General features: G+C 37.2%; 1 protein-coding gene across 1 annotated transcript; it reads right to left on the bottom strand.

Moving 5' to 3' along the window:
• Positions 1-219: 219 nt before the first annotated feature.
• Positions 220-11,796, bottom strand: plekha8 (pleckstrin homology domain containing, family A (phosphoinositide binding specific) member 8). Its single transcript, XM_017426595.3, has 13 exons — positions 11,643-11,796; positions 10,835-10,951; positions 10,569-10,724; positions 9,185-9,306; positions 8,783-8,941; positions 8,615-8,655; positions 6,988-7,094; positions 5,007-5,337; positions 4,223-4,308; positions 2,895-2,953; positions 2,342-2,543; positions 2,186-2,247; positions 220-2,112 (listed from the first exon to the last, which is right to left on the bottom strand). The coding sequence occupies exons 1-13, from the start codon at positions 11,680-11,682 to the stop codon at positions 1,915-1,917; spliced, it is 1,680 nt and encodes a 559-aa protein (XP_017282084.1). The 5' UTR covers positions 11,683-11,796; the 3' UTR covers positions 220-1,914.
• Positions 11,797-11,932: the final 136 nt, after the last annotated feature.

Raw genomic sequence — 11,932 nt, 5'->3', positions numbered from 1 at the left:
AATAATCTTACTAAATAGTGTCTGTAATATCAGATTTTTAATTTCTTTGCATTTCAGCCTCCCTGCATGATTATGATTGGCCTGTTTTTTGGTACTGTTAATAAATTATTAGTTTAATTAAGTACATATCCGTACCCACACACTATCCCCTCTCTCTTAGTTCCTGAGCTACGTTTAAACATAAAATGTGGAAATTGGATTTAAGTCTAAAGTCTAAAAGAAGTTACACTTTATATTTATTGGGTAAAAATCAAACAGCATCTTATATACATTGATTAAAAAAAGGAAAATCAGTTATTAGTTGTAAAATGACAATACCACAACAGAATAAACACCATTTGCAACTGAAAATCTGTCTATTGCACAACTCTACCATTCAAGAATTATATTAATTCTAAATAATTTGTTAATTGTATTCAATCAGGAAAACAAAAAAGGTCAAAATAACATACAGTACAGTAAGTCTTGGTAAGGCCCAGAAAGAATGTTCCAGTTTTGTCAAATGAGCCTGAATCTGACCTAAAACTTGGGTTCTTACTGTTTATTTGCAATGTTGACTTGACATCATGACGTATCGAGTACATCTGTTAACACCACTCATTTCTATAAAGAGCAGAGCATGGATGAGAGAGTTCAAAATAAAAAAGCTCAAATCTGTAAAGCAGATCTGAACCAGAAGTTACTGATCATTTTCAGTACAGACAGAAAAAAAAAAACGAAAAAGGAGAGGTCTGATAATTCCACTTCCACAATCTGTCACCTATCAGATCATTCAACGTACTTGGTTCAGTTCAAGCCCTTGGTCTTCTGTCTTGCTGCTGGCACCTGTGTTATTTCACACATAAAACATGCTCTCTATATAAACATGCTACAAGGATACAAACGTCCATACAATCGCACAAAAGTTGTACTTAATTTCTTTTTTTTTTTTGCTTGTGACCTGTATAATTTACAATGTAATAAATAGATAGAAAAACATGTAAACTATGCATAGGTTTGTGCAGAAAACATCCACATTAACAGCAGCGCTCTCACTGCTTCAACGTTTCATTCTGGTTCTGGGTTCCTACAGGCAGCAGAAGCTAAAGCAATCTCATGACGATTCCTCAGTTTGGTCCCATGAAAACTCTAAGAGCAGCAGCTGACAATCAAAATCTACATGTGAACTAAATGCACTGGGATGACTACATTTTCAGGAATATATATATATATATATATATATATATGTTACAGTTAGTGCAAAAAAATGGAATCTAATTTAAACAAGCTTATTCTATCAAATAATCAGGACATGTAATGGGCATTTTAAGTATGTGACATTGTTTTTGGCTCGAGTGTTTTGTGCTAGTATTACGTATTTCTCTGTTTCACAAAACCACAGAGTCATGAGACAATGCTGCATGAGGACTTTTTGTCACATTCTTCTCAATTTAAAAGGGAAAGACAAATAATCTCGATAATTTACTGGAAATAAATATTATGTAGTTGTGCAACTACAACATAAAAAGTAATAAAACGCCACGACAAACAATTAGGATTCAGAAACTTGTGTCACTACGAATTATAGTTAGAGTCTGCATATTAGGATATAAACTTTGACTGTTGCTGATCTTTTGAACAAGACCTCAAATTTATATTTATTAAGACCTAATTGTCTCAATAGTTACGCTGCTTGCTTTCACTCTTTTTGAGCTTCTAAATATAAACCTTTATACCTCCTTTAGACCCAGATTTTTGATTGTTGAAGAGCTTAAGAAACACTGAAACACCTCAGACTGCCATGAGACATCACATCAATGTATAAATAACATTCACTTAATGCATCTAGCTTCTTCCTTTCAGCAGTTTACCACTGCTATAGGCATTGGACAGGCTCCGTCCTTCCTTCAGATCTGATCAACGCCCGTTCAGTTTTCACACCACCTCATCAGACTCCAGGTTGTATTCCTCGTACAGCTCATCCAGGATGGTCAGCTGCCTCTCCATGGCGGGCAGGTACACTCCCAGGTCCTTGTGCATGCTGCTGGTGAAGTCACTCCTCAGATCATCGCCCTCGCTCGTCACTAAGGCAGCGGTGAAGCTTCGATAGGATGGAGCAGCTCGCAGCGCCAGCTGAAAGCAGGAGGGAAGGAGCTGTCACGCGTCAGCACTACAGACGTCTATCACTGATGTTAGAAATACTTACAGCAAATACACCTCGTACTACCCATCCATGGTACTGCCTAAGAGTCTTTCCATAAGCATTATCTAGGTGAGACAATACAAAAAAAGCATGACATACACTGACACAAAAATGTACTCTAAGTTTATAAATGTCTACTTCTGCACCACAGAACCATACTTAATGCCGCCTGGATGTCCTGCTCCCCAGCGTTGACCTCTGACAGGAACTCCTGGAGGAACTTCAGGCCTCGTTTGAGCCACAGCAGAGCTTCCGTTGCAGAGTTGCGGACCTGGGCGACGTTTGCCCCCAGTTCGTGCAGCACGATGGACTGGAGCGTGGGGAAGCCGTCGGGGTCTGACATCAGCTTCTGTTGAATTTTCTGCCAGAAAAAACAAAAAACAAAAAGTGAGGCGGTCTGAAATCTGAAATATATGCCTACTCTCCTTTCACTTAACTCCTATTTCTGCAAATGAGTGAAGAAATTATACATTTAATAACTCATAAAATATACAGTATCTTTATAACTTTAAGAGATTTAAATGTATAAAAAAAATGTGTCAGATTTAAAAAGGTAGATAACAACAAATATCACCCTTTTGTACATGCTTATTTTAAGTGAATGTGTTCGACGCAGTACTTAAATGGAACCATTTAGATCACCTTTTAAACAGTAAATCTAACAATAATATTGTCACAGTTTGTTCATTATTTATTTAAAATGTGCACCTACCTTAATGTTTCCAACAAAATCCATTTTAACTGGTGCAAAAACTGTGGATCCCAGTTTGTCTGAGGAAAAGAGAATCTATAATCACTGTTTTGCTGCTCCTGGAGTTTGTTTTGCTCAGATTCAAGAGCTCAAATGACAACACTATTTAAAGCTGTGAACATAATAGTGTTTCTTTTTACTAAATCACCCATAATTTTAGATTGTTTTGTGTCTTTTGTAGCACACTACATAGCTTTTTTTCCCCATTAAATTCAGGAAAGATTCAGAAATTGTTTTTTTTCCCCCTGTATCAAGATTAATAAATCACCGAAGTGAGCCGTAAACTTTTAAGTCTGTGATGTTTTTTGTTTCTATAAAATGACCCTTTTAACAGGATGTCTATGAAAGCCTGAAGCGTAAGAAAACACCCAGTGTTGGTTGGTGCTTGTTTGCAGCCACGTCAGTCATCAGAAGGTCTGTCCACCGGGACAGATTCGGCTTCAGACCGCTCGTTCTGAAAAATTCACCAGCTGATTGGAGGTGGAAATGCGAGGTTGCAAATTATAATAAGACACACAGCACATGGATGCACAAAATGCACAAAACGTAAAGGAAAAATAATAAACCGACTCCATTAATGATGTGCTTTTCCGTTCTTGTTGACCACTTCTAGGCTACTAAAAAACAACGTCAGAGAGCTGGTTGTTTCCCACTCTGCTCTTTGGAAAGTGGCTCAGAATGAAAACAAAGATTAATAGTTTCAATTTATTTTTTTAACTCTGAACTGGTGTGCAGACACTGAGCGATGCATAATCAAACATTATTTTTTATGCTCTTTTTTTTCCTCCTATATGGTGCACCATTTTTACATAACTGAGCTCATTGAAAGGTTTAAAAAGATTATTCCGCAAAAAATGTAATTCCGGTAAATTGGAAACATCTTTATGTCTAAATAATGGTTCTGGTATGAACTGAATGTATTCATGTTTTTACACAAATACCAGTAGTAGGTTATGTGTTTCTCTGCATAATGAGATCTGATCATAAAATAATCACTTAATGCCTTTAAAGCCGATCAGTACGACAAGCTGACATATGAAGCAAAGCCCAATTAAAGCCTTTTTGCAGCAAAAAATTATAATAAAATACTGAAAACAAACAGAAAGCTGCCACATCATCATTTACAGACAAGATAAACGCCATGCCAAGCACAAACAAGTAAAAAAGGAGGAAATATTCGTTATCAGAGTCATAAAACCTGAAATGACCAAAGATGCAAATAAATATAATGGAAAACAGGCGCAGGGAAGCAGATAAAGATGAGAGGAGACTGAAGGTAACGAGCCTACCTAATACAGGCACTATTGCATAGCATGAATCCAAAAACTCTTGTGAAGGAATACCATTGTCGTCATCCAGTCTTATATCACTAAATCTAAAGAAAAAAAAAAAAAGTAAAACAGATTCAACAGGAGAATACATTAGAGGTATGTAAAACATTTAATATTTTATTGGACTACATCGAGACAGAAAGTGGGGTACAAACGTCAAAACCAAGAAAGGTTTCACACAAAATCTCATGCAGTTCTAGGCCTGAAAATACCTGAGACTTCTCTGCTTTTTTTTGTCTACAGTAGAACAGTTGGTTTTCTTTTCTATAACAATCTATGGTGCACATTCTTACATTTAACACATAAGTGAGAAAGACAGTAAAGATAATTCACACTTTTCTAGCACTCTTCTGTGTCCTAAAAAGAGCAAAATATGTTGGAAACACAAAGAGAACAAAAAACAAAAAAACTTTACAAACCCAAGTAAGAGTGGAGTGCCTCTCTGTGTTGTGATTGAAAGAAAATACACTAATAAAACACTTTGTCATGACATTTTGAAATGGATTTAGTTCAGACCTATTTGTAACACTGGATTACTTGTAATATATTCAAACAAACTAAGTCACTGTGCAGTCAGAAGACGCAGCACTGGTGCTTTGGCGCAATGACGAGACTAAACACGTAGCTTAAACTGGTTCATTTTAATACTGTTAAACAGAACTATCGCTGGCAGGCCAACAAAAAGCTTGTGGTGCTTTAAGCCTCCTAAGAAATGCGACTTTCCTGAGTACCATTTTCATACCTGTGGCTCATTGTGCTGAAGAAAGTTTCCACCTGCTCTGTGTCTGAATCTGACTCTGCTGAATCCATAGGAGTCTCGTCTCCCTCGTCACTCTCTTCTCCGTCTAAAACTTCCCTCTCTCGGTGCTCGAGCTGGACGGCGTTCCCGCCCCTGCTTTTGCTGTGGGCATCGTTGCTTTGGTCCGCTTCCTGCAGCTGTTGCTTCTTCTGATCAGCAGCTTCGATCTCCTCGTCTCCCTCTGCTGGTTGGTCAAAGTGTTCGATCTCAGAGGCATTCTGGGTAGTGCGTGTAGCAGGGAAGACTCGCTCCTTGTGGTCTGATGATTCGAAATCTGCACGAAACAACACACAAAGAGAATCTGTATGAATTCAGTTTTGAGCTAAGAGTCGCTTGTTATGCAAATATAATCAAAATTAAAAATGTCTTCAAACCAAAGAGTTGAATTTGTAAAACAAAAAATAAAAACAGATTGTTATATTCTTAACAGTTAACAGTTGTTTTGTTTGTCACCTAGGTTTAAGTGTTCAATGTGATCTTAATTTTGCATAAATATGGTGCCTTTTGGAGTGACATAAAGCAACAATTGCCACACTTTTCAGCTTTCAATCCACGAAAGTCACAGACACGAACCTTCTTTATAAGCCTCATCAACTATTAAAATATTTTAAACTCATTTTTGACTTCTGCATTTATCTCTTTCAAACAGTTAAGGCTAAATATGTCATTCTCAATCATTTTGAAAGTAAATTTAATTTCTGTAGATCTCCTCACTTGCTGTTTCATGACCCCCAGCTTTGGGAACCATTGACAGGACTAGCATTTAGTTCACAAGTGGGTAACAGTTTTAACCCTAACTAGCTGAACTTTGTTTAAAATCTTCTCATTCAGTCACTCACTACTATATCATGGTCACTATATAAAGAACTAAATAGTAACTATGGATAGTCAGATGTTTTTACATTTCAAACTACTTGAAAGCAGCAATGCTTCAAAATTATGCACCAAGAATTCACAGTCAGGTGTTGCATAAATAAACGCTGGCAGGATATATTCCTGGATCTGAGATGACAGACAGAATTATTTTCTAGCTTTGGCTGAGAAACTATAATTAACATTATCTGTTACACTGATGCTGACATAAGGGAAAAATAAAATGACAACACACAACAGATGAACTGCAGTGACTTACAAAATATCTAACTTTTTTTTACGTTTAAACCTAAAAGTTTGAAATACTCACATTTTTTTCCTCAAGCAATGCAGCTCAAGAGGAGAAAATTTACATTTTAGACATCTGAAATAACTGTGCTGATACGTTTTCAAGAAGTCTGTAATAAAAATCGTAATAATGAGCTGCAGACTTTAGAGTGAGCCCGTTCTGTTGGCTCAGGCTGCAGTGCATTATGGTCTGTTCCAGCAGATGCAGTGTACACTACTTTTATTGCACCACTGGACATGTTTCTAGGGCACAATATAGTGGATGGAAAATTATAGTTAAAATTTCAAACACCACTGCAAAATGTTGACTCAAAATATGCTATATAGTGAATAAATGGACAATCTGAACCAAGCTTGGTGTTGACAAGTGTTTCAGAAAGAGCAACCATGTTCTGTTTGTACTGCTGCTGTTAAGAGCAATTAAGTTTTTTTTTATTATTTTTAATTTTTTTAAGACGTCAACATTTGTTTTAGTTTTAGACTAAACTTTGAATCTTGTAATTAGTGGTGACTTTATTCTTTTCCAAAAGGTGAGGAAAATACATGTTTTATCCATATTTTATTCCCCACACTTATCTACATTTGTAAAGATGTTCCATACATTTCAAGAATGCACAATATTCTTGTGTAAATAGCTTAAAAAAAATGTCTAAGGTAAAGGTAAAAAGTATGACTGGATGCTTTTTCTCTATGAAAGGTAAAAAAGTACATTGTTGTGTCAGAAATGGAGCGTGGAGTAAATTTGTTTGAAAACCCAACCGACCTGATGGGGAAGGATGATGTTCTGATCCGTCTGGCTCGTCTGGTCCCTCGAGGCTCTGGGTGTCGTGTGCAAGTGCTTGTCCTGAGGTTTCAGTCAAATCTCTACACCTGCGGGAGGAAGTAATAAAAATAATAATTCAAATGACTCAGTTTAAAATGAAAATAGAAATGGAGATTGCACATTTTAAGAAGTTTGGTTTCTAACAGAACTCATCACCTGCCAAAACCAGGCTAATTTTGGAGCATGCTGCTGATGTTTAACACGTTTCTTTTAGCCTGGCTGTAGCACCGGAGGTACTTCTAAATATATTTTGAGCATCTTTTGGAAACAATGCCTTATTAAGAAAAAAAAACAACTTCTGAATTCAAAATAAAATACTCAAAAATGATGGGTAGAATCAAGAAGCATCAATATACCTGGCTGCATCGCACCCAATTCACTGTTTCTTTTGGAGTTTTTTTCAGATGTTCTAAAGACCTTTACTTTATTAAAAACACTTTTCTTCTTTTTCACTTTGGTTTGGATGCTGTGCTGCAGCCGTGATTTTCCTGCTTCATAACGTCTGATAAACTGAACAACCAGGACAGCAGGAGAGCATTTCAAAGTAAAATTTCCAGACAAACTGAAGGACACGTAAGAATTAAAAGATTTGGAAAAAGAACAAAGAGACGTAGGGAATGTGCTTTCACTAAGCTCTTACTCCAGTGACAGTAAGAGCTGAAGATGGTCTGGACATACAGGATATGTCACTGTTAAGAATGCATTCAGGCGTTCCAGACACTTATGTTTGTTGCAAGTTTTCCATATTATCTACCAAGAATGTGCGAACGTTTAACCTTAGTATTCGCTTCATGTCACGCAGCTGCCTGCCAACAAGCACAACACTCTAATGCAACCATTGTTCCTGGAGATTTAACCACACCTAAATCTCTTTTTCTGCTACACTTTCCATGTTACAACAGGTTGTAAACTGATCTTTACAGGCATTTGTACTGTGTTTTTTCTGCCACAATATATTTTCACTTTGGTAAATTAATAAATGATTCTTCAGTTCCACAGAAACTCTTGAAAGGGTGTACTAAACTGAATACTGTCACAGGGTGTGATGATCCAATTACAAACACAATGATGGGGTCACAATCAACATTTTCTTATTTTTCGACTGACCTGTGCTAGGGTTTAACATTAGTCACACTGTAATACTGCTGCCCTAATTCCACACAACAGACTCCAAATCTGTGGATTACAACGACAGTCCAACAGCTACTCGTAATATATGAAGTCAGTGGCAGTGAAAGAGCTTCATTCAATATTAACCAATTTATTAGACACCAAATGTTTAAACATCTAGATAAATTCAATATGCCTATTCAGCTAACTCAGGTGATTGAAAAACAAATAATGGATGACTGAAGACTTCTCTTTTTTACCTTTAATGTGGTTAGTGTGTAGCTTGCAACTACGCATGTGATGCAAGAAAATTTAAGTATTGGGTCAAAAACTGGTCTCACCAGATACTCGACCTCAAGGGACTTGGGTCAGATCAAGTTCTGAGTGCCTCCTAACTAATTGTAGCAGGTCATGACACACTTCATTGCAACATAAATAATGTAAAATATCCACCTACTTCTCTTCAAGGCTCTGCTTTAAATGGTTGACAGATTTAATCTGTTGAGGAAAAAAAAACCCAACATTTGGTGATTAAAATAATTCTAATCGCTGAAAACGTGGCAGGACTGGTTGCACCAGCCTGATGCTGAACTGACAAGTCAGAGGGTTGGGGAGAGAAATGTACCTTCTGGGGTTTAATGGCTGCTACTGGAGGAGTTCCTGGTGGACTGTGCGTTGTTGTATCAGTATTAAAAGTACGATTTGCAATCTGCATGCATTCCTCCAGAGTTTTAAGGAAAGTAGTGCATGTTGACCTCACCAAGTTTCCAGTGTCTATTCCAGTCTGGAAGGACAGAAGAAGGCAGACATCAGATGAAATCCCAGTTCAACTACTACAAACATTATCCTATCAAATCTACTTAGCAAAGAGTTTTCAAATTTACTTGTGATATGTGCTGCTTATTCTCCTTTTTAGTACAAAAATAATAATAATTTTAGGTTTAGCTAACAGCATATGTGCTGCCCTTTACTGCTGTTTCCCACCACCAGAAGCTTCTCTAATTTCACCAGCTCAACCAGTCCTTACCTCTGTTGTTTCTCCTAGTTCATCACTCTCCTTGATCTTGTTTACTTGCTGGAGAAGAAGGTCACAGTACAATCTGAGCTCTGACATCTTAGTTTTTAGTGCCTCTGTGTTCTCCTGAAGCTCTGTTATAAAACACACACACACACAGCAAATGTTTAGAAGACAGGGTTTCTCTGACGTTGCTGCAACATTGAGCCACTGCGTGTGGGGGTAGCAATTTCAGCATTTTTTTAAGGTCGGTGTTTGCGACATTAATATCCTACAGTAAGGACGAACAATGAAACCAACATAGGAGCTTTCACAAGCTCTCATGGAAAAAAGAAACTGAATGGTCTTCATATGTGAACTTACTATTGTAAAACAATGTCTAATCATGTACTTATATACTTATATTGGATGTAAATAATCATAACTGTGAAAGAAATATGAATCTCCCCTAATTTCTCTTTTATATGCTTTCAAGAGCCAGACTTTATTTGGATATTTTAGAGTGGCTTTGAACATTAGTTTTCCTAGGTTTTGTTTATTCATTTCTCCATTTGTTTGCAATTTTTCAAATTCTTTAATTGTATCTAAAAGAAAATACAAGGGTACAACAACAGTTTGAGAGGCATTAAAACGTATTTTGCTCTAATAAAGTGATTCTCACGGAGCAATCATCCAAAAATGTGGTCTATTATGATAAAATGCTCCCTGTGCCCCAAAGAATTTGACCAAAAGTGGACAAATAAAGGATGGTAGGAGAAGCAGTAGGCCTTAAAAACATATTTCCCATGGATGAACAGCATCCCAAAAATGAAATTAAAAAAAAATTTTCTAGGCTTGATTTTTTAGGACGCAAAAAACAATTAGTAGTTTTTACTTTAGCCTACAAGTCATTAAGTGTCTAAAAATTCAGTTTTAAAATGTGCTCTTTGCTATGATCTATGTTACACGTGAACACAAACTGGTTTATTTTTTTAGAGTTGAGACATTTTAATGCTTGAATTAATTAGTTTTACTCTCAATGGCTTAATAAAGAGCAGAATTACAAATTAGTTTAAAAGAAAAAAATCCCCAAATTCAAGATTAGCTTTATAAGGCCTTCAGAAAGCAAAGCTCAAGGCCACTTTTCTAAAAGTCTGACTCATTCTAAGATAATTATTACAAAGAAAAGTGTGATTTGAGACTGAAGCACAGCAGTGGGTGCTGACCTCCGCTTTTATTTGAAACTAAATTATATCCTACCCTATCCTACCCTTTCAGAACAGAGAAGTTTGAACAAACAGTGAATGAAAACATCAAGTTTTACAGTGGTAGGAAAAACAACAACAAAAACAACTCTTAAAGCTAAACAAATGTTGCACCAAAGCAAAACTCAGGTTTTATTATAGCATTTGCATACCTTTTTCTCTTTTTGTTCGGTTGTCAGTAAGGCAGGCTTTAGCTGTCCCCAGCGCTACCAGCCATTTCTGCCTCTCGGCTGCATTGATGGCTTTAAGGTAAAAGTACTGCTCTCCAGGTATAGTCAGGTCAACTCGTGTTGAGTCGGAGGAATGAACTGAAACACATCAGCAGACAAAGTGTCAGGCTTCTTAACAACACCGCATCTGAAAAAAAAAAAAACAAAAAACTATGACATTAAACACAGGGCAGAGAGGCTCCGCTCACCTTGGATTTCGCAAACAGAAATTTTAATGCTGCCTTTACAACCTTTCCAGGCATCTTCTTGAGAGTCGTAGTAGGACAACGTACCTCCATCGAGCACAAACCAGCGAGGCTGCCAACCTGAGAATAAATGACAGAAAAATGCTGATTGTTTAGAGCTATTTTTTGCACTTGAATCACTCAGTAGAAGTAACCACAGCTTAGTGTTACTTGGCCTTAAAACCCTACAGAGAGCCAGCTTAGTTACGTTGTTAGCACCATCGGATAGAGATTTAAAATACCTTTAATTTGACACCAAGATCACCCAAAAGCTACAGGAGTTATAACACTTAAGCACATCTAGCTCGTCCTAGAAAACTATCTGCTCGCCTATAAAATCACTTGAAAGTTACAGTGAATGTAGAAATAATATTAAATAACAACCTATTGAGTGAATAAACGAACTTTTTACTTCCCTTATGAAAACCCTGCAGTGTTTTTTGGGGTAATTTATCGCTGATCGCAGGTACATTTCTCGCGAACCCACACTAATCAGTTGTTAAACCAGATTATAAGGACAGATGGCGTGAGCTAGATAAAATGACAAGCGGCACCGTTAAGACTTCAGAGAAAACGAACATGTCAGTAAACAACTCACCTAGCGAGGCAAAAGCGATGCCCATTAGTTTCAAAGCCACGAATGAAGTCTGACAGCCAAGAAGCTGACAGCTAGCTAACGTTAGCTAACGCTAACACAAACTCAATTCAAGAGAGCTGCCGCGAAACAAACATTTATAACCCAAAACATACCACCACTGAAGGACAAACTTACCGCTTATGTAGTTCGTCCACTTATACAGCACGCCTTCCATTGTTTAAATACGCGTTTTTACCTTTCAATACTTGTTTATCATAACGAGATGTGTGGCACAGCTGATCGCAGCGACTCCATCGGGCCAGAGAGTGATTTTGCGGAGCAACGTAGTCGAGTTTGTATTTGGACTACGTATCGAAACGTGCGTAAAGATTTTCGTGAATACAGCTCCAACCAATCAAAGACGACGACGTTCCTTCTGCTTACGTCATAGGGATTTAAGTATTTTGGGTGTGGATTTTGATGAT

The sequence above is a fragment of the Kryptolebias marmoratus genome, linkage group LG16, assembly GCF_001649575.2.
Source record: "Kryptolebias marmoratus isolate JLee-2015 linkage group LG16, ASM164957v2, whole genome shotgun sequence".
NCBI classification, from domain to species: domain Eukaryota; kingdom Metazoa; phylum Chordata; class Actinopteri; order Cyprinodontiformes; family Rivulidae; genus Kryptolebias; species Kryptolebias marmoratus.
Note: the sequence above shows the minus strand (reverse complement) of the source record. Positions and strands in the feature narration are given on the sequence as shown.

Coding starts and splice junctions, on each gene's coding strand:
- plekha8 (XM_017426595.3), bottom strand. CDS start 11,682: ATGGAAGGCGTGCTGTATAAGTGGACGAACTACATAAGCG. Junction 10,952..11,642: donor GTGGACGAACTACATAAGCG/GTAAGTTTGTCC, acceptor ATTTATTCTCAG/GTTGGCAGCCTCGCTGGTTT. Junction 2,248..2,341: donor GGACATCCAGGCGGCATTAA/GTATGGTTCTGT, acceptor TGTCTCACCTAG/ATAATGCTTATGGAAAGACT.